This window comes from Chaetomium tenue (genome assembly GCF_020726465.1).
Source record: "Chaetomium tenue strain MPI-SDFR-AT-0079 chromosome Unknown F5144scaffold_5, whole genome shotgun sequence".
Taxonomy (NCBI): Eukaryota; Fungi; Ascomycota; class Sordariomycetes; order Sordariales; family Chaetomiaceae; genus Chaetomium; species Chaetomium tenue.
Window position 1 is genome coordinate 2,176,759 of NW_027117333.1, and position 23,106 is coordinate 2,199,864.

A 23,106-nucleotide genomic window follows, 5' to 3' on the forward strand; every position below is an offset into this window, starting at 1 on the left:
ACGATTCGAAAAGAAAGCGAGAGAGGGTCACAGTGTGATTCTCGGCTCTGTGCACTCGTTCTTGAATTCACGTTGGGTAGGAGGGTAGTTCCGTGTCGGCTCTCGTTTCCCTTGCTCCCTGTGGATGTTTGGACGGAAATGCGGCCGAGTTCAGTTGCAACTACAACCTCCGAGTGTTCCTTCCCAAATTTACTTTGCAAAACAAAACAACAACCTGGGAACACCTATTAATTTTTACTTCTTTTTTTTCCCCTCCTAGGTACCAGCCACTGGCTGTTTTGTTGCTTCTTGCCTTGCTTGCCTTGCTTGCTAGAAGTCTTGGTTGGGCATCACCTCACCCACTTTCTCCCTTCCTTCCCTGCGAGGAAGCTCGGAGCCGAACAAAGAAACCCCACTTTAACTTTGGCCTCTGAATCAACAAAAGCCACCCGACGAAGTCGAAGTCGACGTCGACAACACCACCCATCCTGAGGGATATCCTCGTTCTGATGCTGGTGACGCCTTTTAGTGCTTGTCCTCCCAGCGCCATTTCGGAATTGCCGTGGCCAGACAAGCCGCAGCCGTGCCACCGACTCGCGTTGCTCTGATCACGGCGCCAAAACCCGCACCAAGTCCACCACCATTAGGCACCGAGTCCTTGACAACGAGACAACGAACAAACGAACAACCCTCTCCACGGTGTCTGCGAGATTCTCCGTTGCCATTGACGCACGTCTTGTAACCGGACGGCATCTTCGATCGCGAAATCACGACCTCCTCTTCGGACTACAGCGGGGCTTCCCACGTCAACCGCACCGCATTATGTCTCGGGCCTGTGCTGTGCTATAGCTTCTGGCAGCTTGGCCAGAAACCTGCTGGCTGGTTCCCCTTGGACCTCCAGACCACCGACTGTCCTTCCTCGCCGCAAGAGGACGACAACCCCTCCACCAACCCCGCGCACCCGCCGCGCCAAGAGAGCCGTGATTAGGGCTTGATAGATCTGGTTCCGTTACAGATGCTATCTCGGCAAGAATTGGTTTCTGGAACAGTCACTACATCATCACAATGGAGGAGGCAACTTCTGCCACGCCAAGCATGCTTGCTCCCCCGGCTGTGGCCTCTCTGAGGGCCGCTCCAATGGAGCGGTCGCTCAGCGAGAACATCCGGGAGGAGAGGCAGGAGCTCCGCGACGCCGCTGAGCAGACCCTGAACGTCATCTTGGATCTCAATATTGATGGGACAATCCGCTGGGTCAGCCCCTCTTGGGTCGACGTGATCGGAACCCAGCCGGACTCGGTCCTGGGCACCCCCATTGCCGACCTCATTGTCAGCGATAATTCCAATATCTTCTCCGAAGTTGTCGAGAGCATGACCCAAGATGACAGGCGGAGCCAGTTCATTCGTTTTGCAGTCAGGCTGGGACCCCTGTCTAAGCTTATTCCCTTGGACATGCTCAAGGAACCCGGGGAGACCGCCGAGCCCGTTGTCATCGACCTGGAGGCCCAAGGCATCATGGTCTACACCGGGCCGTCGGGCGGGGAGAGTCATGTGAGTTTGTTTTGCCGAAGCTTTGTCTTCATATCAGTACTGATACTAGGCTCTAGACTATGTGGATGATCCGACAGTGGGCCGCACCGCGGGAGATCAAGATCGACCTGCCAAACGTTATTGTTGATTCGCTGGGATCCGGCGCCGAGGTGCTTGCAAGTTACCTTACTCAACTCGCCGAGTCGGGCGTGGACGACCCTGAGTCGCTTCCCCCACCCCTGCCTGTCCTCTGCCGGATATGCGAACGTCAGATTTCGCCATGGTGGTTTGAGAAGCACACTGATCTGTGCTTGCAAGAACATCGTGCTGAAATGGATGTCCAGATGGCCCAAGAAGGTCTCACCGAGCACCGCCATGCGATCGTCAAGGTGCTCGACGCTCTCGAGGCAAGACACAGCCGCTCGTTGGTGGGGGACCAGACCAAGCTGCCCGTCGCCGAGTACAAGAGTTTAGCGATTGGACCCCCGAACTCCTCCAACTCATCGGGGAACTCGTCCCCCGTACCTGGTACCGCCCCCGGTCGGTCACGCGAGCGCTCCTCTGGCTTCGGGCATGCGCGGGCTCGGTCTTTTGCCATTCGCAGACCTCAGGCCAGGATTGTCGAATTGCTGCTGGATCTCTGCGACACCGCCATCGAAATCAGCACCCCCGCCATCAAGGAGTCGTCGCAGGCTCCTGGCGAGTTCCGCACGCAATCCCCGCAGTCAGAAAGCCGGATTACACAAGTGATGCAATGGGAAACGCCAGGCACGAATACGCTGGACCAGGAACAAGGACTGGCGCTGCTGTGTGCTGACACGGAGAAGTTCGCCAAAGAAAAGGTCGAGGCCATCTTCCGTCACCGCAGGATTCTCGAGTACTCGGAGCGTATCCGGATCGAGTTTGCCTACATGGTCCAGGACTGCATAGACGCCGCCATACGCAAGGCTGCCAAGATTGCCGCTGGCCGTCTCAGCGACTCTGCCGACGAGGAGGATGGGGACGCCGATACTACGCCTGCCATTGAGGAAGGTATCTTCGCCGGGTCTTTCGATGCACCTTCTACTCTGGCATTGGCACTCCAGAACGCCGATATCAGCGACGACCCCGACAGGCGCCGGTTGTCGGCGTTGAATTCGCCGAGATCGAGTAGCCCCAAGGAGTGTCCGACGCCCCGATCCAATCTTGGCCCTCACACGAACCTGACAGGCGCTACTCAGTCCCGTCGGGAATCCATGATATTTGAGAGTGATGCTGGGGATAGCGACGGCAGCCTCAGGTCATCCTCTGTCGCCTCAAGGGCACCTCAGCGGACGGATTCTCCTATGTCCGAGTTTGGCGACCTTCGCCGACAGGCGAGTTCCCGACAACACCACCGCAGAAGTCTCATTCTCCCAGGCGCCGTGTCTCCGCGGAGACAAGAGTCACCCTCGAGGGGTGCCCAGCCCCCCTCGTCACCTCTCCGGATTCACAAGCCCCGAAACTTGCCGTTCCCTTCGGACGCCCTGATGTCTCCCGAAGCGTCGCCGATGCTGCCGAGCAGCGAATTCACATCGCCCAGCATCTCGCACACCTACCACCATCATCGGAGGCAATCCTCGGCTGCAGTTTCTTCGGTTCCGGGTGAGGTGGCAGTGAAGCCCCCGCCTTCCCCCCGGCTCAGCGCCGTTGTGGGTGGTCCGCAAGCTAAAGCGGTCCCTCCCTCGATCAAAGACTTTGAGATTATCAAGCCCATCAGCAAAGGTGCGTTTGGCAGTGTCTACCTGTCAAAGAAGAAGTCCACGGGCGAGTACTTTGCCATCAAGGTGCTGAAGAAAGCCGACATGGTTGCCAAGAACCAGGTCACCAACGTCAAGGCCGAGCGCGCCATCATGATGTGGCAAGGAGAGAGCGACTTTGTTGCAAAGCTATACTGGACTTTTTCGAGCAAGGACTATCTCTACTTGGTCATGGAGTACCTCAACGGAGGTGATTGCGCCTCGTTGATCAAGATCTTGGGCGGCCTTTCCGAGGACTGGGCCAAAAAGTACCTCGGAGAAGTCGTGCTAGGCGTCGAGCATCTGCACAACCGGGGCATTGTTCACCGCGACCTCAAACCCGACAACCTGCTAATCGACCAAAAGGGCCACTTGAAGCTCACTGACTTCGGTCTCTCGCGCATGGGATTAATCGGACGGCAGAAGCGGGCTTTGAATTGCGGCACTGATGCTGCGCCTGACCTCCTAAAGCAGGGTCCGTTTGCTCGATCTACCTCGATGGCGTCGTCTCGATCCACGTCGTTAGACCTCCACGGCCGGAGCCAGTCTCCAGCTTCCACCCCGCAAATGACCCCGAGCGATCCCACCACGGGCCTGCTCCAGCCATCGTATTTCAACCTAGGGACATTCTCACATGAACCGCGCCGCGTCTCGTCTCACCGCAGCGATAGCGGAGGCAGCGAGAGCTTGCCGCAGATGCTCGGGAACTTGTCGTTGAATGACCCTCAGGTGAACAACTCGCAAGTTATTCTGTCCCCTGCCGAGGGTAGCGAGGCTGAGGTTTCTGGCTCACCGGATCTTGCCTCCCTTGCTTCGCTGTCCCACTCGACCACGCATAACAGCACAGAGTCCAACAAGGGAACGCCCCCACAGCCAGCCATGCCACCCCCAAACTGGGCGCTGTTCGACCCCGAAGATACCAACCGTCGATTCGTGGGCACGCCCGATTACCTGGCTCCCGAGACGATCAGGGGTGAACCGCAAGATGAGACAAGCGATTGGTGGTCCGTCGGCTGTATTATGTACGAGTTCCTTTACGGTATCCCTCCGTTCAACGCCGACGAGGCGGACATGGTCTTTGAAAACATTCTGGCTCGTAGAATCCACTGGCCGGATGAAAGCGAGGATGAAGTTTCACCGGAAGCCAAGGACCTCATCAACAAGCTGCTCTGCATGGATCCGCAACAGCGGCTCGGGTCCAACCGTGATGAGAAGTTCCAGAGTGGAGGTGAGGAGATTCGCAATCACCCCTGGTTTGCGGAAGTGAACTGGGATTCGCTCTTGCAAGACGAGGCCCAGTTTGTCCCGCAGCCTGAGAATCCCGAAGATACCGAGTATTTTGATGCCCGCGGCGCGACCTTGCAAGCCTTTACCGAGGAGATCGAAGACCAGCACTCGCCGCCTGCTACTGCGCCTGCCGCCGACTATCACGATCGCCCACATGACGCCCTTTCTCGTGTCAGAGCTCAAGTTAACTCGATGAAACGTGGCCTCATGCCACTCCACATTCCGCCTCATGTCCGAGACTTGAAGAGTAGGCGGTTGAGTGAACCGACGGCGGCTGATGACTTTGGCAACTTTTCGTTCAAGAATTTGCCCGTACTCGAGAAGGCAAACAAGGATGTGATCCAGAAGCTGCGAGCAGAGGCCATGGCGGCCCAGAGCAAGCCAATCAGCCCTGGTGGTCTGGGGAGCCTCACATCTCCGGGACCGGCCCTCGAAGGCAGCCCGGTTATTACGAATCCGGTTCAGAGGACGCTCTCGAACGCCAAAGCGTCCCACAGGCCACAGTCACCGTCTGGTGTCAGCCAGGCCCACTCCTCCCCCAACCGCGTCTCGCAACCGTCCTCGCCTTTGTTGGTATCGTTTGTCGCTGGCCCGGGAACTGAAGGCCGACGGAAAGCATCGAGTAATTCTTCAAGCTTGTCCCAGCCTTCTGGGAACTCATTGCAGCCTGGGAATTTCTTCGAGGTACCCCGCGCCCCGCCTACTTTACAGAAAGCAGCCACCACCATTGCCGCCACCGCATCGCCAAGTAAAGGCCGGGGAGGCGCACCAGCCCAATTGCCGGTCTCGCCTCAGAAGTCGGTCCCAAACCATGTGATGTCTACCCCGCGACACAGCAGTAGTTCGTCTGGCGGGCGCTCTCGCTCACTCACTGTTGGTTCCCAGGAGGGCAGCCCTGTGACTACAGATATTTTGGCAGCCCACCATAGGAACCGCAGAAGTCAGGTATTTGACATGTCGCCGTCGTCTTCGGACAACGAGGGCGATAAGGCGAACGCACTCCTCAGAGTCCAACGGCGGCGCCAAAGCTCGAGGCGCATGTCGTACATCGCGGCTGGCGATGGTCCCCTGTTTCGCCCCCTAGACGTCCTCATCTGTGACGACCATCCCGTATCTCGAATGGTGATGGAGAAGCTACTCGAGAAGTTGCGATGCCGGACCATCTCAGCTGCTACGGGCAGCGAGGCTATCCGGTACGCCATGAGCGATATCAAGTTTGACATCATGTTCCTTGAGTTTCGGCTCCCGCAGCTCTCGGGATCTGACGTTGCCCGCATGATCCGCGACACGAAGCATGCCAACACACACACGCCCATGGTTGCCATCACGTCTTATTTGAAAGAGCTGCCTGCGCCTCAGTACTTTGACTCGCTCGTCGAGAAGCCTATCAGCTCGTCAAAGTTAACCGAAGTGCTAAGTACGCTTTGCCATTGGAAGGCTCCGGTACCCGGTCAAACTAGCTCGCTGTCCCTGGCGCTGCCACACCCAGTCCCTTCAGGCTTGCGTCAAGAGAGTCTGCGGCTCGAGGACAGTCCAACATCAGCCTCGTCGGGCTACCTGATTCGATCGAGCGGCAGCTTCCGCGAGGACTCCATCGGCTCCAGTCTCTTTGGAGATTCGGAGTCGGTGGCAACCGACGATATCCCGGTCCTCATCAGCAGGAAGGCCACGGGCGACTGGGACGACGGGGGACTCGGCATATCGGGACCGGATGAAATTCATGTGGGTTCCAATCACCCGCCATCGTCTCCTATCCAGCCCCGCCACACGACGCCGCAGTCCGCGCCCGCGGAAATTGAGCACACGCCAGCGCGCACCAAAGGCCCCGCACCACAACGCTCACTTGAAAAACTCAAGGCGAAGCGCGAGTCGATCGAGAAGCGCCGGTACGAGGGCAGCGTTGACTCAGCCGATGACGAAGACGACGAGCTTGGCCAGACGAGCAGCGGCAGCGGCAGCGGGAGCGGAAGTGGCAGTGGCAGCGCGAACGGTAGCAACCCCGGTTCACCCTCGGGCCAGCAGTACCGCAGCAAATCGGGGCTGCCATCATCCAAGCTCGGCATCGAGATGATGCGCGCCAACAGCCATGACAGCATGGTCACTGGGCCGGAAAGCGCGGGTATCGTGGAGCCAAGCACGCAGGTGGCTACGCCAAACCAGGAGATGCAGCGGCTGGAATTCCCACAGCTTGATGCTCTTCCCCCCAGCTTGGACCCGCCGACGTATAGCAACCCCTTCACGCCAGCACACCCGGCCATGTGCACCCCGCCCGGTCTTGGGGGAGGAGCGGCAGCGGAATTTGGCAGCGGATCCGACATTGATGTTGAGGAGACGCCGCGCCCAGTCTCGGCTCTGGATCGCCGGGGCTTGTTCGAGGACGAGGATCCTACCCCGCGACGCCCGCCGGTCACAACCGCGGATCGCGACGACTCCATGTCGCCGTTGCCAGGCGGAATTTAAACTACACCCACCTAGGACCTGAACCTGGGTAGCAGGCGGCTAGGTCTACGAATCCGGCCTGCCATGCTTCAACATGACTAACCTCCCTTTTTTCTTTTGTTTTTTTCCTCGCTTTACTTTTTGTCGTGTTTGTCTTTGCTGTGTCCATCCTCTCTCAAATAGCGCGGCGTTCCCGGAGGGCAGGGGCAGGGGCAGGGGCAAGTGGTTGGGGTGGGGGAATGGGGTAGAGAGGAGCGGGACAGGCCGGCACGAGATTGCATCACCAGAAGAACCCACTGGCACTGCGCTGTTCCGTTTATTATCATTTTTCCTTTGTTGAGACAGCGAAGGCTGGCTGGTGTTTGGGTGTTTATGGGAGCTAGGGGCGAATCTCAGGGTTTTTCTTTTGGACGGGGCAGACATGGCAAGGCGCAAGGCATGGCATGGCATGGCATGACATTATCAAGCAAGGGCGTCAAACGTGGATTTGTTTGGTTGTCGCCTCGGAAGAAGTGAGGAGCGCGTTGCTGGCTCGGCTTGGTTGCTTGGGTGCTTTGCGTTTCGGCTGCGTTGCGTTGCCGTTGTGCTTTGCTCTGCTATGTCTTGCGGGTGGGGTCGTGGTGGGTGGTGGTTATTGGGGGAAGGGGGCGCCACGGATGGGCGAGGCCCTAACACACACACCACCACGCCACTCTGCTGTTTTGCGTCGCCTTTTTTTGTTTTTGGCTGTTTCCTTTTTTTCCCGATTCGTTGTTCATCACTACGGATTGCGACTGAACTTGTCTGGCTATGTACGGGGTGCGGTTTCTTCTGTACATCTACTTGGCACGTTTCGGCCTGGGCAGGAGGACGTGGTGGGCCTGACCCATTCCATGGGGCGAGGTACTGAGGTACTTATGATAGGAGGCAAGGAAAAGGGAGAGGGGCTCTCCCTGGATGGAATGGACAGGAAAACAAAACAGTCGGCTGAACCACCAAAGAGGAAGTCGGAGTCGGTTAGTAGTTACTACACAGCCAGATTTTGGATCGGACTGGTTCAGGCGACGGCGCGGTACCAGATGGATGGGATCTGAGGCTAGCTGCTGAGGCATTACCGGTACTTTACTCTGAGGGCAGACTGTGGAATATACATATCAGATTGGATTGGGTTGTGCCGTTGATGTGATTGTGAATAGCATGGCCAGTTCATCGCTCTGACCTCAGGTAAGAAGTAGTGTCAACATCGTCCTTGGAACACGGCAAGCCTGTGGGCTGGTGGCTTGCTCTGAGCCGCGGAGATCCGCCACACAAGAGCACCCCTGATTATCCCGCAGGTATGTAAACCCTCATCAACCCCGGTGATGGTATCTGGTGGCCGGTGTCGTTGTCCCCTCCCCCCAAACTCCCCAGTCCGTATGAAGGGAAGTGGGAGTGGGAGTGGGAGAAGGTAGCATGGAATATACCCCGCAAACTGGACACATTCCATCCACCCTTGTCAACTCTGTTACTCTGTTGGTTCCTGTTTGTGGGTTGTTTTAGCTTCTCATTGGCAGTTGACATGGTTGTTGCTTGAAATGTCTCATTTCTTAAAATAATCACAGTTTCGTCTTTGCACAATAATCCCGGCTTGTCTATCCCCTGAACTTCGTCTTCTACGAAGTATTTTGGAAGCGAAGCTTGAACGGGTGGTTGGTCTGGACTCGGCATGTCTTACCCCGCGGGAGCGGGCCTTCTTTTTACGTACCCGAATCCCGGTAGCACATGGGTAACCGATCTATCTGTGCCACACGGACGGGATGAACACAAACTGCGTAATGGGCTATCTGCCTCTGGTAATCCCTCAATATGCCGACCTCGGACGACTCGGAGACGCGAGCTGAAGGACCCCGTCGGTCGTTGAGTTCCTTGGATCAGGAAGGAGGGCACGCGACCTCTGTTCGACGTCGTCGAGACCCTGGATGGGTCCGTCCAATGAGATAAGTCGGAGGTGCCGCGCCAAGCAAGCCAAGCAAGCCAAGCCTCGCCACACAACGAGCCTCTTGTTGCAGGATTTGGGGTTGTCGTCGGTTCGAGATGGTATGGATTTGGTGGTCCGGGGGTAACAATCAGTCGAGAAAAGGTGAGATTCAGACAATTCTAAGACATTGGGTTAACTGAGGCCCGTCACCGTCAACCCTGCTTGTTATTTTTGGTGTTTCCACCACAAAAAAATTGTCGATTTTCAGTGACATGAGACAGCTGGGCTCGGAAACTGCGGGGTGGGGGTCAGCGTGTGAGCAGCAGTTTTTGCTGCCAAGCTTGGCTCGGTGCGACAAGTTTTAAGCTCTCCCCAGACCCTATCAAGGCACCACGTGGGTGGGTCCCAGGTCCTGGTTGGTCTGATGCGGGCCAGGAACCGAGATCTGCGTTATTCCTGTTTGGACTAGTCGCTTTCTGCGAATGCAGGGGTCTAGGCCTGGGGCCGATTCTGCCACGTCCCTTCACATCACCGATCCACGCAACGTGGGCGGCTTGCTTGGCTGTTGTTTGTCGTCGACTTGGGAGGTCGAAGGCCAAGAGAGCTTGGTACGCTTGGCTGGCGGAATCAAGCATTTGTTCAATTGCTTGTTTTTGCTTGGAGATCTGGGGAACGACTTGGCATCTTGGGATATCGATGATGGCGTTGACGTCGAACATCGGGACGGACCGTGGGCTGCTGCTCCTGTCTGTGTCCGAAGTGACCTCGAATTGGCGAAGCGGGGAGGCAGGCGGTGAGGCGTGGGGTTGCGGAGAACTCGGGGTTCCACTTTCTACCCAGTGATAGTTTCCGACGAGTCTCACAGCCGGCAAGACGGCAAAGTGCAATGTGCCGTGTATGTATGTACAAAGTGACTTACCAGACCCATTTAGACCTCGAGTTGCCAGGACGCGTGGGGTTGGTTGCACGGGGGTGAAACATTCTTCGGTCAGGACCTCGAGGATGGCTTGAGAGCCGGTAAGTGTTTCGAGATGGTGCGCAACCATGGCTGAGCAATTGTTTACGTGGATTTCCCTTTCAAGCCGAAAATGCGGGTAGATGGGTGCGGGAGGGACACGCGACCTCCTTCCGAATGGGGGTTGCATGGCGGTAGTTACTGTACCTCTAAACCTCAGAGTTACCTCGGGAGTGCCAAAGACGGATGGGTATCGAACCAGACCGAATTGCATGCAGGCATGCCCGCAAGCCTAAGAAACGGGCATTGGGCCCTTGCCTGATCAGGCAAGTTGTGGAGTTGGTGGACTGGAAAATGCCCGCGATATTCGCCATCCAGAAACGATTTCTGCGCTCGGTCTACCGTCATTGGTCGCAAATTTGCGTGTCACTGGTCGCCCCAGTGTGCCTTGGAGGTACCAGGCACGGATGCCCGCGCACCCACCTGCCCCTCCCCCACCATGACTTGAGAAGGTTCCATCTCAAGTCTCTAGGCTCGCCAGCCTGTTCTTCCCAAATCAGTTTCAGCTCGGTCCTCCTCCCGGCTGGGTTTATAGGTAGAGCCCATCTGCCCTTTCCTTCCCTTCTCTTCCCCATTCCTTCTTCACACTCCTCTCCACCACTTTGGTCCTTCGCTCACTTTCCTCACCACGAACTTTCCTCGCATCTGCTCCCCCTTCGCGATCACGGAGGAAACACCTTTTACACACACGCGCCCTCTTCCGACGTTCAATTCTTTAGTAGTCGCGGAGATGGCGGACCTCATTCAGCATCACGACCGTCACGATCCCAGCGTCGGCGAGATTCCCGTTCCTCATGGCCCTGCAACAGGCAATGAACACGACCACTACCCGGCCGACAGCGCCACACATCAGGAGCGCTCCATCTTCGCGCATTTGACCCATCCAGATGATTGCTATACGCCCGACGGTGTCTACTGGGCCGACCTGCCTCTTGGGAAACGGATCGCTTTCGTCAACAAGGTTCAAAATGAGGAGACCAAGCGGGAGCTGGCCGAGATTGGCAGCATGCTCAAGGCTGATCCCCTCAGTCCCGTGACCTGGTATTTCCGCAACGCTGTTCTCCCCGGCGCCGGCCTCGGCCTCGAGGGTTACGTGCTCTTCAGCATTGGCAACCTCGAGCCGCTCTTCCGCTCTACCTGGCCTACGTGCTGGGGGAAGAACCCCACCGAGTGCAGCTCCAATTGGATTGCCTCCGTCACTTATCTCGAAGTTATCGGCATCATGGTCGGCCAGATGGCCGTCGGTGTCATTGGAGACTGGATTGGCCGCCGCTGGGGCCTCATCCAGGACGCCGCCATCATGTTCGTTGGCTTGCTCATGATCACGGCGAGCTGGGGCCTGAACCTGAACGGTTGGGTCATCTGCTACGCCTGGTCCTTGTTCTTTTACGGTATGTTGGTCCCTGCGAAACCCGCAATCGTCCTTGTGCTAACATGTCCTAGGTTTTGGCGTCGGTGGTGAATATCCCATCACCGCGACATCTTCCATGGAAAACGCCGTCTCAGCTGGCAAGCTTTCGACCCGCGAGGATCGCCTCCACCGTGGCCGCAAGGTCACCATGGCTTTCCTGATGCAAGGTTGGGGCCAGCTCATCAACCAAGCCATGCTGATCATCCTGCTCTTGATCTTCCATCACGGCGATGGGAACCCGCCGTACGGCACCACGACTGTGCAGTGGATATGGCGATTGTCATTTGCCATCCCTGCCGTGGGAACGCTCTGGCTCGTATACTACCGGTCTTACAAAATGCCCCATGCCAGCCGTGAGCTCGCGGCGGCGAAGAAGAAGAGCAACGTCACGGGCTACGACGTGGACTCGTTGCGTCTGGCGTGCAACTTCTTCGGAGGACGCCTGCTCGCCACAGCCGGCACCTGGTTCTGCAACGACGTCTTCTTTTACGGCAACAAGCTCTTCCAGGCCCAGTTTATCGCCGTCATCAGCAACAACCCGCATTCCGTCATGACCGGCTGGATTTGGAACCTGTACAACGTCATCGTTTCGCTTGTTGGCTACTACCTCGCCTCGATCCTTATTGACAACAAGTTCTACGGCCGCAAAATGATGCAGCAGGTCGGCTTCCTGATGTGCTTCATCATGTTCGTCATCCCCGCCTTCAACTACGAATACTACACCTCGCCGGCCGGCATCAAGGCATTCCAGGCCATGTACTTCTTATCCAGCTTCTTCAACCAGTTTGGCCCCAACAGCGTCACCTTCCTCGTTGCAGGCGAGGTGTTCCCCACGCCCATCCGCGCCTCGGCCCACGGTTTCAGCGCCTGCATCGGCAAGGCTGGTGCTCTGCTCGCCTCGGTGCTCTACAATTACATCGACACCCAGACCAAGTTCTACGTCGTCCCCTGGTTCGGCCTCGCCGGCATGCTCCTGACCTGGCTCTTCCTCCCGGACACCACCGGTCTCGATCTCAAGGAACAAGAACGACGCTGGGCGTATATCCGCTCCGGTCGCGACGCCGACTACCACGGCATCGCCATTCACCCCAAGCACCTCTCGCTCTGGGAGCGCATGAAGGGTGTCGGCAAGAACTACAACCCCGAGCTTGACATCAAGCAGAGAATTGAGGACATGCGGGACGAGTGGGCTGGCAAGGAGCGTCTGCGTCGTGAGAGGGAGGCCGGTGGCGAGGCCGTCGGGCCCGAGGAGGTCGAGGACGAGGAGTGGACCGACCAGGTGAACGATTACTTCAAGAAGACGACCGACGAAAGGCTCGTATCTGGCGATGCCAAAGACAAAGGAAAGTCTCCCGTGATCGAGTCGCGGTCGAGTGAGAAATCCTCGTCGGCCGCGTCGGCGTCGAGTTGATGTGGTGGAAGTTGGCTAGTTTCTGGATATTTTGTGTTTTTGGTCAGAGTCACGAGCATCAAGCATTGGGCGTTTGGGATAGTGGTGAACTTAAAAAGCATATGTGTTTTGTAACCTTGGGGTGGATCTCTGCTAGATAATTTAGAACTGGGATGGCGATAGCCTTATAATTATATATATATATAGCCCATAGAAGACTTTTCAGACTTTTGACGGTGCTTGTTATTGCCTTGCCAGTTTGGTCACTGCTGGACGTGAAGCCAGTGCTTAGTTCGGATAGTAATAATAAATAAGATATCACATCTCTGAAGCCACCTGTGGCGTTGCTCTACATTGTACTGACGCCCTTGTCTTGTCTTTTTGCCTTGACTGTCTTCTTATAAACTATAGGAATGTGGAAAGGGGGGTTGATAGGCACATACGTAGTTGGAGCTTTTGATCTGTACACGGGATAGATGATTAAGGTGCTAGGTACGAAGAAGATGGCAGCTCGATCTATACAACAATTTAAAGTACTTATTGGATAATGATTCTGTGTTCCTCTATACCTCCACCGTCTTTCAAACTCCGCCTCTCCTCCATAAAGTTGATAACTCACTCTCTGACCTCCCACAAACCAATAACTCACTCATTCACAAATTAACCAACCCCTCCCTCCCTCCCTCACTCCCTCCCTCCCTCACTCCCTCCCCTTCCCTCACTACTCCGCCACCCCATAAAGCGCCCTCACCACCTCCCAATGCCACACCGTCGCGCGATCCACGCCCTTAAAATCCCTCAACCAATCCAAATACAGCCCCACCGTCTCCCTCACATCCGCCTCAAACCTTTCCCCCCCACACAGACTCCCCCGAATCTGACTCAGCGCCGGCACCGTGGTACTCAAATGCAACAACACCAGTATCCCAAAGAAATTCTGCGTAAAGAAAAACGAGCACGGCACCAGCCGCTTGTTGCGGCAGGTCGGCGACATGGCGACGGGCCATTTGAGGGCGGCCTTGAGGCAGGTAGCGACGCCGACGGCGTCGGTGTGCGAGAGGGCGGTGGGGTGGTGTAAGGCCTTGTAGACGAAGGGCCGGTGGATCAGGTACTTGGTGTAGTAGTAGCGGGAGCGGAGGAGGGCGACCTGCACGTCGAGGACGTAGGGGTAGCGGGCGGCGGGGGCGTCGAGGTCGGGGGTGAACATGAGGGGGGCGGGGGGGGCGCGGGGCGCGGTGGATGCGGCGGAGGTGGGGGGTTGATGGAGTTGGTGTTGTTGGGGGTTACTGGTAGTGCTGCCGCTAGTGGTGCTACCGCTGGTGGTGGGTATGGACGGGGAGATGGGAGTTGTGGCGGGGGTGAAGAGGGAGTTGCCTGTGGTGGGGGTGTAGAGGTCGACGGGGACGTTGGGGAAGACGCCGGGGGCGTCGTCGTGCCAGCGGAGGTGTACGGGGAGCATGCCACGCCATTTTTCGAGTTGGGTCGCGAGCGGGCGGATCGTGGTTTCGTTGACGCTGGGGTGGGTTGGTGGCGCGGGGCTGAAGGGGCCGGATGGCATTTGGCCGAGTGTTGACGGTTCTGCGTGGCCTAGAAGGTGTATGGTTAGGGAACCGTTTATAGCAAAACTTGTGGCGGGAAAGGGAGGACTCGCTTTGATTCACATTCAAGGCATGGTGAAAGTCAACCAGAAGCCGGCGTAGGACAATCTGAGAGGCAAAATGCTCCTGGAAGTGTGACTGCTGGTTGCTCAGGTGGTCGTCCTCTATGTATGGCCCACTAAAGTCAGGCAGCCCAACGATGGACTCCATCCTCTCCAGCCCGGTAAGCGGAAAGCCGAGTTCAAGGTTTAAACCACTAGGTCAAGGCGTCAGCAGGGTATAAGGGTGATCTTGGGTGGGCGAGGCCATACGTTTCCATGACCGAGCAGTGCCAAAAAGACCGGCGTGTTAGGTCCGCCTTTGCGGAGGACAAGACATCCGGACGGCTGAGAAATGTTAGCTTTGGCGGAGGATTGCTTCGGAACGTAGCTACCTTGTGATGAGGGCTTGACAAGCCATCGAGGCAGAAGTGGTCATTCTCCAGAAGTCCTAATACCGGTTAGCAAAACTTGAGACGCGCTCCCAACCCGACAAAAAGGGAGGACAAACCAGTGGGTAGAAGCACGACCCATAGTAGATGCTACATAGAGTTAGTGACACGTGTAACACGGAGTAGCAATTGGCCTACCTAGCAAGTTCAAATATTTGGACGTTCTCGAGACTGCATGAAGTAAGATGGAAACCCATCTGTCGCCGGGCTTCGTTAAATAGATGTAACCCCGGGGGCCTCTCTTTGGTGCCTCCCTTTATACCGCTGGCACGGCCATTGTACACATGAATCGGTGAACCTTCGTAACCGGCAATCGCAACTTCCCCCAGAGCGAAAACGAGAAGTGCGATGGTCGATGACATGCTATCGTTGAGTCCTACACTGAAGAGTGCTGGTAACGTTTGAGTCACGAAGGGCTGTCGGTTGAGGACAGGGCAGAGCAGATTGAAGCTGTCAAAATAAGCCTTCGTTAATCTGTTCATGGTGTCCCAGTCCAAGCCGGAAATGGTGATAGGAACCTGGCCCGGGATCGATCTGTGCATGCTGATGGTAGAGACTCGGCTGGGTTGCGTAAAGGGGTCCGTCGGTAGATTGCCGATGGAGGACCGGCGAATAGCGACCATGCTTGCTGGACCCTCTCTCTCCAAGACTGACAAGTCGATATTCGGAAGTTTTGGCTGTATCGACACAAAAAGCTGCTGTATCGCCGGCCATTTGAGCATCTGATGAACGGAGGAGACGTATTGATATTGATGATCTCCCCCAGGCGTGGTGTTCGAGATATTGGGGAGTTGAAACGGGGGATCCGTGGGTTGGCCTAGAGGCCCCAGTGTGGTTGGTAGCGGTGACGGCAGCGAGGTTGGCATTGTGAACCCCGATAATGAAGGCGTCATGGCAGAGCGCTGGCTCAGGTTGTCAAGCTTGAATTCCAGACTCTTGATTCGATCGAGAATCTCCAGCATCGTCTTGTCTTTCCTTTGGTGTTGTTAGTCGGTAGCCCAGGCATAACGTTCCATCTGAAATTTGTCTCGGAGCATACTTGGTTGGTTGGGGTTCTCGGTAGTTACATTCGAGGCGGAACTTTTGGCAGGTGCTGCACTTTGGGCGTTGTTCGTCACATTTCTGTTTACGGCTCCGACAGGTATCGCAAGCCTGGAAAGGGAGAGGGGGTTAGACCCTGGCGGAAAAGGGAGAACAGCTGCCTACATGGAGGTAGCTGGTCCCGTTAAAACTTGACTGACCTGGGCTGCTATTGCGCCGCGTTCCTTCCTGCTCCCTCCTGGATTGCTCCCCCCCGAGGGACTGACAGTGGATAAGTCATTGTAGGATTCGGAGGGCTGAGTACTCGGAGTCACGGGAATGTCGTCCATCTTCTTGGACGGCCGCCTGGTAGCTGTCGATACGGCTTTCAAGCTCTTGGCGGGGAGCTCATAAGGCTGTTCGATCGAAAGACTTCTGGGCCTTCTTCCCGTTACGCGGGGGCGTGGGAAGATGGGAGGGAGAGATGTTACGGGGTATCCCGTTTGCTCGGTATCAAGCTCCCTATTCGGCCAAAACATAACAAATTAAGTAGAATAGTTATTCATAAAACCATTTCCTGAAAACCCACCATCGCCTGAGATGCCCTGGCCGTGGATGGTGTTGCGGGATATAACGCGCAAAGAATCTAGGCCAGCGATCAAGGGCACCGACAACTTGGGTCACGGTGGTAGTTGGGCGGGGTGGTGTGAAGGTGGAATGGATGGTAGTACCCAGACGGAACTGGAACAATCTTCAAGGTGCCCAGTCTTTTGCCTCTTGGAGCCTAGGCGCTGCCACTCTAGGTAGGTAACAAAAGTGCGAATGCTTAGGAAAGTGCAAAGAAAGTGCCAGGAAAGTGCCAGGAAAGTGCGTTTGGTGGCCGGATTAGGGTTCCGAAATTAGACTAAGTGGCCGCCGAGATGCGGTGAGAGTTGAGCGGTACGGAAGGAAGCAACCACGGACGAGGCACGCAATTCGGAAGGCACGGGCGGTCGCCATCGTGTCGAAGGCTTGGAATTTAGCAAGTGAGAGATAGATGGCTACGTCATCAAAGCAGGGCAGGCGAGGTGCCAAGCCGAGTTCGAGGTGCAGGCAGTTCAGGGCTGCAGCACCTGCAGCGCCGCCCCCCATCTGTTAACGACCTGCATTTGTTATTTGTCTTCAATTGGTTGGAGGTTGGCCGCCATTGTCATCGATTGGCGCATTGCTCAGCTCCCGATCGAGTGGACACACGATGATCTTTGTCAGTATAAAAAATCCGTGTGTCCGCTTGGTTCAGCCGCTTTTTGCGGCTCTCCAAGAAGCCTTGGAAGCCTTGGAAGTATGGAAGCATGGAAGTGGCGATCATTACCGGAAGTGGCAAGCATTTCAGCACGCATTTCAGAATTGGATGCTACGCAGCAGTCCGTCGTTGTTGAATATCGCCGCATCCAGACCGCCATCATTGAGGCCCCGGGAACCAGTTATGTTTGGCACCAATCTCGCTAAGCAATTGGTAACTGGGAAGGCTGGCAAGACTGGGTATTCTTGAACGCAGACGACGACAGCTCGGGCATTGCTAATGCGTGCATGTAAGTTGGGTTTTGGACGTCATTTATCTCTGGCCCTTCGCTCTCCCACCCCGGCTCCCTACATTAGGCTGGGTAGATCGGATGTCATGGGTATTCCACAACCCGCTCGTTTGTGTCCAGTCTGCCCAAGACTTTCATGATCCCCATCTTGAGGCCTTGACCCACCAACTTGGCCGAGTTGCAATATGAAGAGAAATCCACCCTCCTTCCCTTTTCTTCTTCTCCTCCTTTTTTTTTTTTGACTTCTCCCGTCTCGTCTCTTTTCCTTAAGGTTGAGACAGCTGAAATGGCACCCCGTCCGTCTCAACCCCCGTCTTGCCCAATGGGAGCGGGAGCCCAAGACTTGTAGGGCTGACTTTTGTGGGGGAACCGGAATTGAGGATTACTTTTGCGGGGTAAGTTTGCGGCCCGGGCCGACCTCCTGAGTGTCCTTGGTAGTGTTGCATCGATAATGTGGAGCTGGAGAGAGCTGAAAGAGCCATGGCTACCTAGTTTATCTTGGCCACCTTCTTTCACCATGCATGTTATTTTGAAGGGAAATTCTGGTAATATATCTAAGTAGAAAGCAAAGTTGAAGCTTGGCGATACCAAACGTCGCTACAGACAGTCCACCCGGATGTCAGATGCTCTCTCGCCTTCTGAACGCCGAGGTAACCGTAGATATTCCAGGTTCTCGAGAAAGCTCGGCACTCTGCTCTGGGCTGTTACAGGGTTACTCTGGATTCCGGCCAGAGGGGGGACACTTCAGGTTGAATTGCCCTGCTGACGCGCAATCTCAGACGGAGAGCTGCTCCTATCGTCGTCGCCTCCCATACTGATTGATGCTTGCAAATCAGTTCAGGTTTGCGGTGTTATTTCCAGATTACCACCCGGCCGCCGTTGTGATAGGGCTGTTTCTTAAAGAATGGTTTTTTTTGTTGGTGGGCGCCATGAATAGATAGGTAGGGAGTTGGGGCCAACGGTGGTGAGAAATCAAACCGGCAGACGATGAAGCGCCCGGCTGTGCGGCTGTGTCTGGCGAGAGTTGAATCGAGGCGTGCCTCAACAATTGGCGCAGGGTGCTTGTCGCTTCACTTGGCAACAGGGGTATATCTACTACATATGTAGGTACCCAAGCCCCCCAAGCACGCCGGCTCGCCTGGCAAAGACAATGGTCTCCTCAGCCGCCTCTCACTCAACCCCGTTCATTGTGGCTATTGCGTCTGACAACATCTGTCATAATTATCCTCAAGCCGTTATTCTTATGCCTCTTAGGGAGCCTCTTGACAATAAGAATGATCATAAAATGGTCTGTGTCATGCATGAGTGCAACGAGCCTCGAACTTGGATGAGTAGCTGCTGCCAGAACGGTAAGTGCTTAAGCAAGGAAATGAAAGTGTGTCCCCATGAACCATTGTACCGGAATGCTGATATGAGAATAGATACTTGCACCGCAACTGGGGAAACGTGGCAATGCCGTAAACCAGTTGCATGGGGCGATGCGGAGGCATGCAGTGCCCGTAAGTCTCTCTCTGGCGTCTAGGCTTCGGGGACAGATGTCTGACCAATCCAAAATCTAGATATATGCACGATCATGTGGCTTTGCCCGTATAAGAGAGTACCTGGCGGGCGGCTTTGCCAACATCGTAAGTGAAGGTGCAAAGGCCTAACCTCTGGCCACTACGCTTGCGCATATAGCCCAGATTGCCAACTGGGTAAACTTGAGGCGAGCTAACTTTACTTAAGATACCCGATTGAAGGAAATGAAACCGGGGAAATGGGAAAGGATTTGTCAGTGGATACGGCCGGGAAACCGGGTCTGAGGAGAAGCATTGAGTACGGAATCTGTAATGGGAAGGCAATGTCATCCTCGTTTGGTGGGTTTCTGGGAATATAACATCGCGAGGTACGGGGGGTATATCTACCATCGTTGCGGGTCTCGATGATAAATATTACAAGTTTGAAGCCGTTGCCGAACTCGTTTTCTCGGAGTAGTTCTTTGCCATAACCCTATCCGCTGCCGCTTCCCCGGATATCATCTATGCAAGGTTTACAATTCTAGCAGCAGTCTAGAATAGGCTCATCTCGCATTCATCTGTCTGTGTGATGCAGTCTATTAGTTCGCATTCTTAGAGAACCGCTCCTCCATATGTCTATAACGCCTTGTTCTATCCCATATTCAACCATGCCCGCAAATCACCCAACCTTTGTCTCGGCAAGGACTACGGTCGTTACATCGTTCCATGCCCCAGCTCAATCCTTCCCTCAAGCAACCTCCCCGCCACCGCCGCAGCAGGATGCGTAATCGCCATCTTCGCCAACAACAACCGCGCATGCGCAACAGCCGACACTGTCACATAGGCCTGCGAGATGGAGCTCGTAGCGGACGGAGAAACCGACGCGCTCACACCCCCCTCCCCCGTACCAGTCGAAGGCGTCGTCGTCGTCGTCGTCGAACTCCCAGGCACGAGTAACCTCCCCTCGTCTTCCACCCCGACCCCGTCCATCTCACCCACCTCCCCCATCTCCACATCCACCTCCTTCACCCCGTCCCCATCCTCCTCCACACCATCAACCCCCACGCGATATTCAACACTACCAACCCCCCCATCACCATCTACCACACCACCACCCTCCACCGAAAGACTAAACAGCGCCGCCGCCGTAACAAAATACGGCATAAACCCCGACACGCGACGCAGGGTAAACAGGTCGTCATAGGACTGGGCGAGGGAGAGGATGGACTTGGCGGCCTGGGTGCACACCTCGAGGGGCTGGATGCCGGTGTTGTCGAGGGTGTGGCCGAGGAAGGGGCGGAAGGCGCACAGGAGGGAGAAGTGGTAGTACATGCTTTGGGGTGGGGTGAGCTTTGATTGATAGGGGGAGGTGTGGGTTGAAAGAGAAGAGGGTCTCACTGGATGAACAGTACGAATGGTGTCCGGCCGTCGTCGTGGGATAGGAGGGGGCAGAGATCGGTGTACCAGTTGAGACAGCGCATGTACCAGTCTCCGGCCTCGCCGCCGGCAGCATGGATATCGGACTGCGCAGAGACGATGGCTTGATACACCCACTCGGTGAGCTGAAATAGGTGCGCTGCATGGGCTTGGTTATTCCAAGTCCGGGATGAGTGACTGACTGCCCCCAGCCTTAGTGCTCCTTGCCCCGGGATTTTGGTCCAGTGACTTCTTTTGGGAATACTCACTGGATTTCTGGCTACTGCTGGCACTACTGGCTGGTCTCTTCCCGTCAATGATGGGGAGTGGACTCAAGGAAAATAGGTCCTCTTGGGCGGCCGGGATGGGGTTATTGAATATTTGCCCCGTAATCAACGAAAGCATGCTATGCGCCATGGTTAGCTACCGTGGGCGAGGATGGTTAATCTTCATTTCAGATGTCCTGTACCGTTTGAGCGACACGGCGCCGCAGTAGGACATGGTGATTGATTGGGCGTGGCTTTTCTCCTCTACCTGTATGGATGGGGGTGGGCTCTGGAGGAGCCCGTTCATGCCCGCAGTGAACGCATCAGCATACTCCTGAGCCTCGGTCTCGCGGCCACACCGAAGATAATACAGTGATAGCATGCCGAGGGCCTGCACGTCCGGAAGGGTGCTAGGCGGCTTGGTGTCACGGAGGAGCTTCCTGGCCGTGTCGAGCAAGGACCGGCTCCTCGGCCATCCCGACAGATAGGCTACGCCATCGTCGTTACCCTCGTTGATCAGGCGAATCGACAGCGCTAGGATGGCGTGCACCAGGGCGGACGAACAGAACCGGGTTGACCCGCTGGTGTAGTCCTGCAGAAAGAGGTCCTCGGAGAAGAGGCAAAACGGGAGGTGGTCCCAGGTGCGGAGGGCGTCGATCAAGTGGCGGATGTGTGCGTTGGTCCAGCCGGTCTTGGTCCAAGGGTCAATGTGCGACTGCGTGGTATATGCGTCGAGAGGTAAGTGTGGGAGCAAGAGGCTTGTCGGCTGAACTGAAGTGGCACGACTGGCTCCCTGTGTCTCTGGTCGGCCATTATCATCATCCTGGAGGTGGGGGAGGCACGACTGCCAAGATAAGAGCTGTTCGAAGCAAGAGGTGGAGGTTGAGCGCGGGTCTGTTAGTTCAGGTTGTAGGGGAGTGATCCCGCTGTCGGGCTTTGGTGAATAAAACTGGGCGTTCTTGAGGATATCGTGGCGCGAGATGCTGCCGTCTAACAGGCCCTGCATCACGGCTTTGCAGACATGGGGATCCGGGATGGATGCAATGGCTCGGAGGAGGGCATCGCTGTCGGCGTTGTTCTGCCTCAGCTGCACCCTCTCAGCACGTAACTGCCCCTTGGACTCCTGCCGTACGTAGTTGTACTTGCATTCGTCGCCGGCATCGTTGCATCTCTGGCATGGTAGGTTACCGTCGCACTATGTCAAATTCCGTCTCAGTACATGTTAGTGTGCTAAAAAGTGGAAAAGAGTGGGTGCACGCGGGCCGTGGTGCAAGATGAGAGATGGAGGTTTTGTGAGCGGGGAGCGGGGATTAAGTTTTGAATTGGATGCAATGAATTGATTGACCCATTAATTTTCGATAATTTTTAAGAGTTAGAAAAGTGCTGATCCTTACTTTTGCTCGCTTCTGGCGACAGCGGTCGCAGGCAGTCTGTATCTGGCTCCGTCGGCCCATCCCTCCGACCCTGGCAGAGGTATGTATGTACTCGGTATCTTGTATGTATGTATGTGGGGGCGGACTTTGGGGATCTCGATCGCAGATGTTGCCTTTTGTAGCCCGGGTTGTCCGGACCTGTTGCTCCGGGATGACGTAGATTCCGATTCTTGGACAGTGCCAAGGGTCCCTCAGATCGGCCTTGGATGTCAATTCCAATTCGGTTAGCTAAGGTCCGAAGACACCGAATAATTGCAATGCCGCCTAATACCCTATAATTTCAGTTCCAAGCAACTAACGAATCTCTGCCGTATATTGGTACACATGTAGTACTCTAGAAAATTTGGGGATATAGTTAGTGAGTTAACTTTGGTCTATATTAAACTTTGCGCCTAGTTCTAACCACTTGTATAGCCGAAGCCATCATCATCCTTACCTAGCACCTGAGATATACAATTATCCATACATTTTGCGCTGTTCATACATGTAGACACTGATACCACGTGCAAGGCAACCTTTTCCTTCCGATTATCGTGTAATGACCCCCACCATCCTCCGCGCTGCTGCTGCCGGCTCTCCCTCTTCTCCTTACAAACCACCACAATTCGGTACCATACCTACACAAGTGACAAGAGTCAGCCAGTCACAACGGCCCAACCACTACCTCCTTCGCCACAACCATTAACGGTGCAGAAGTCAGTTGCGATAATCAGCAGGGTATTCGAAGGCCCGGGCATTCATAGGCGCTCGGGTACACCTACTAATTCAGTCTCAGACTCCCAGTGTGACCCTGCACCGCCTTCCCATTAATACAAAAAAGCCAAGGATCAGATATTCGCAACGATGCCATCGCCGGCCTACACAGCCAAAGAAAAGGAATGGCTCAAGCGCCATTGGGACGGTGAATTCAAGTTCCTCGCCGCATATGGGCTAAGCATCTACGACGAGGACGACCGCGAAGAAGGCCGAGCGATTGCCAGGGTCATGATTGCGCAGGATGAGGTCTGAGAAGCATCTTAGCTGGGCCTTACCGGGTGGTCGAATGGGCTCCCAGACTTGTATGGCGAGGAGCTAC

At 55.7% G+C, this 23,106-nt stretch overlaps 5 protein-coding genes across 5 annotated transcripts; 3 read left to right on the forward strand and 2 right to left on the reverse strand.

Annotated features, from left to right (window-relative positions):
* Positions 1 to 1,044: 1,044 nt before the first annotated feature.
* Positions 1,045 to 7,010, forward strand: F5144DRAFT_604259 (uncharacterized protein; the record flags this gene model as incomplete). The annotated part of the gene is made up of 2 exons (XM_066791333.1): positions 1,045 to 1,527; positions 1,584 to 7,010. The coding sequence occupies 2 exons, from the start codon at positions 1,045 to 1,047 to the stop codon at positions 7,008 to 7,010; spliced, it is 5,910 nt and encodes a 1,969-aa protein (XP_066641429.1).
* Positions 7,011 to 7,210: 200 nt separating this feature from the next.
* Positions 7,211 to 8,133, forward strand: F5144DRAFT_577774 (uncharacterized protein). Its single transcript, XM_066789219.1, has one exon. The coding sequence runs from the start codon at positions 7,433 to 7,435 to the stop codon at positions 8,060 to 8,062; it is 630 nt and encodes a 209-aa protein (XP_066641430.1). The 5' UTR covers positions 7,211 to 7,432; the 3' UTR covers positions 8,063 to 8,133.
* Positions 8,134 to 10,412: 2,279 nt separating this feature from the next.
* F5144DRAFT_293217 (major facilitator superfamily domain-containing protein) lies at positions 10,413 to 13,025 on the forward strand. The gene is made up of 2 exons (XM_066783829.1): positions 10,413 to 11,331; positions 11,384 to 13,025. Exons 1-2 carry the CDS (start codon positions 10,671 to 10,673, stop codon positions 12,760 to 12,762), a joined length of 2,040 nt encoding a protein of 679 aa, XP_066641431.1. The 5' UTR covers positions 10,413 to 10,670; the 3' UTR covers positions 12,763 to 13,025.
* Positions 13,026 to 13,452: 427 nt separating this feature from the next.
* F5144DRAFT_577781 (uncharacterized protein) lies at positions 13,453 to 16,860 on the reverse strand. The gene is made up of 8 exons (XM_066789220.1): positions 16,071 to 16,860; positions 15,869 to 15,981; positions 14,968 to 15,804; positions 14,889 to 14,919; positions 14,773 to 14,828; positions 14,651 to 14,725; positions 14,393 to 14,595; positions 13,453 to 14,328 (listed from the first exon to the last, which is right to left on the reverse strand). The coding sequence occupies exons 1-8, from the start codon at positions 16,386 to 16,388 to the stop codon at positions 13,463 to 13,465; spliced, it is 2,499 nt and encodes an 832-aa protein (XP_066641432.1). The 5' UTR covers positions 16,389 to 16,860; the 3' UTR covers positions 13,453 to 13,462.
* Positions 16,861 to 19,418: 2,558 nt separating this feature from the next.
* On the reverse strand, positions 19,419 to 22,180 carry F5144DRAFT_577796 (uncharacterized protein). Its single transcript, XM_066789221.1, has 5 exons — positions 21,993 to 22,180; positions 20,802 to 21,793; positions 20,602 to 20,738; positions 20,315 to 20,534; positions 19,419 to 20,249 (listed from the first exon to the last, which is right to left on the reverse strand). Exons 1-5 carry the CDS (start codon positions 22,050 to 22,052, stop codon positions 19,631 to 19,633), a joined length of 2,028 nt encoding a protein of 675 aa, XP_066641433.1. The 5' UTR covers positions 22,053 to 22,180; the 3' UTR covers positions 19,419 to 19,630.
* Between the last annotated feature and the right edge of the window lie 926 nt (positions 22,181 to 23,106).

Coding starts and splice junctions, on each gene's coding strand:
- F5144DRAFT_577781 (XM_066789220.1), bottom strand. CDS start 16,388: ATGTTTTGGCCGAATAGGGAGCTTGATACCGAGCAAACGGGATACCCC. Junction 14,726..14,772: donor TGTCAAGCCCTCATCACAAG/GTAGCTACGTTC, acceptor AACATTTCTCAG/CCGTCCGGATGTCTTGTCCT. Junction 14,596..14,650: donor CACTGCTCGGTCATGGAAAC/GTATGGCCTCGC, acceptor GCCTTGACCTAG/TGGTTTAAACCTTGAACTCG.
- F5144DRAFT_577796 (XM_066789221.1), bottom strand. CDS start 22,052: ATGGGCCGACGGAGCCAGATACAGACTGCCTGCGACCGCTGTCGCCAG. Junction 20,739..20,801: donor GGCGCCGTGTCGCTCAAACG/GTACAGGACATC, acceptor CATGGCGCATAG/CATGCTTTCGTTGATTACGG. Junction 20,250..20,314: donor CCATTCGTACTGTTCATCCA/GTGAGACCCTCT, acceptor CCCACCCCAAAG/CATGTACTACCACTTCTCCC.
- F5144DRAFT_293217 (XM_066783829.1), top strand. CDS start 10,671: ATGGCGGACCTCATTCAGCATCACGACCGTCACGATCCCAGCGTCGGC. Junction 11,332..11,383: donor CTGGTCCTTGTTCTTTTACG/GTATGTTGGTCC, acceptor AACATGTCCTAG/GTTTTGGCGTCGGTGGTGAA.
- F5144DRAFT_577774 (XM_066789219.1), top strand. CDS start 7,433: ATGGCATGGCATGACATTATCAAGCAAGGGCGTCAAACGTGGATTTGT.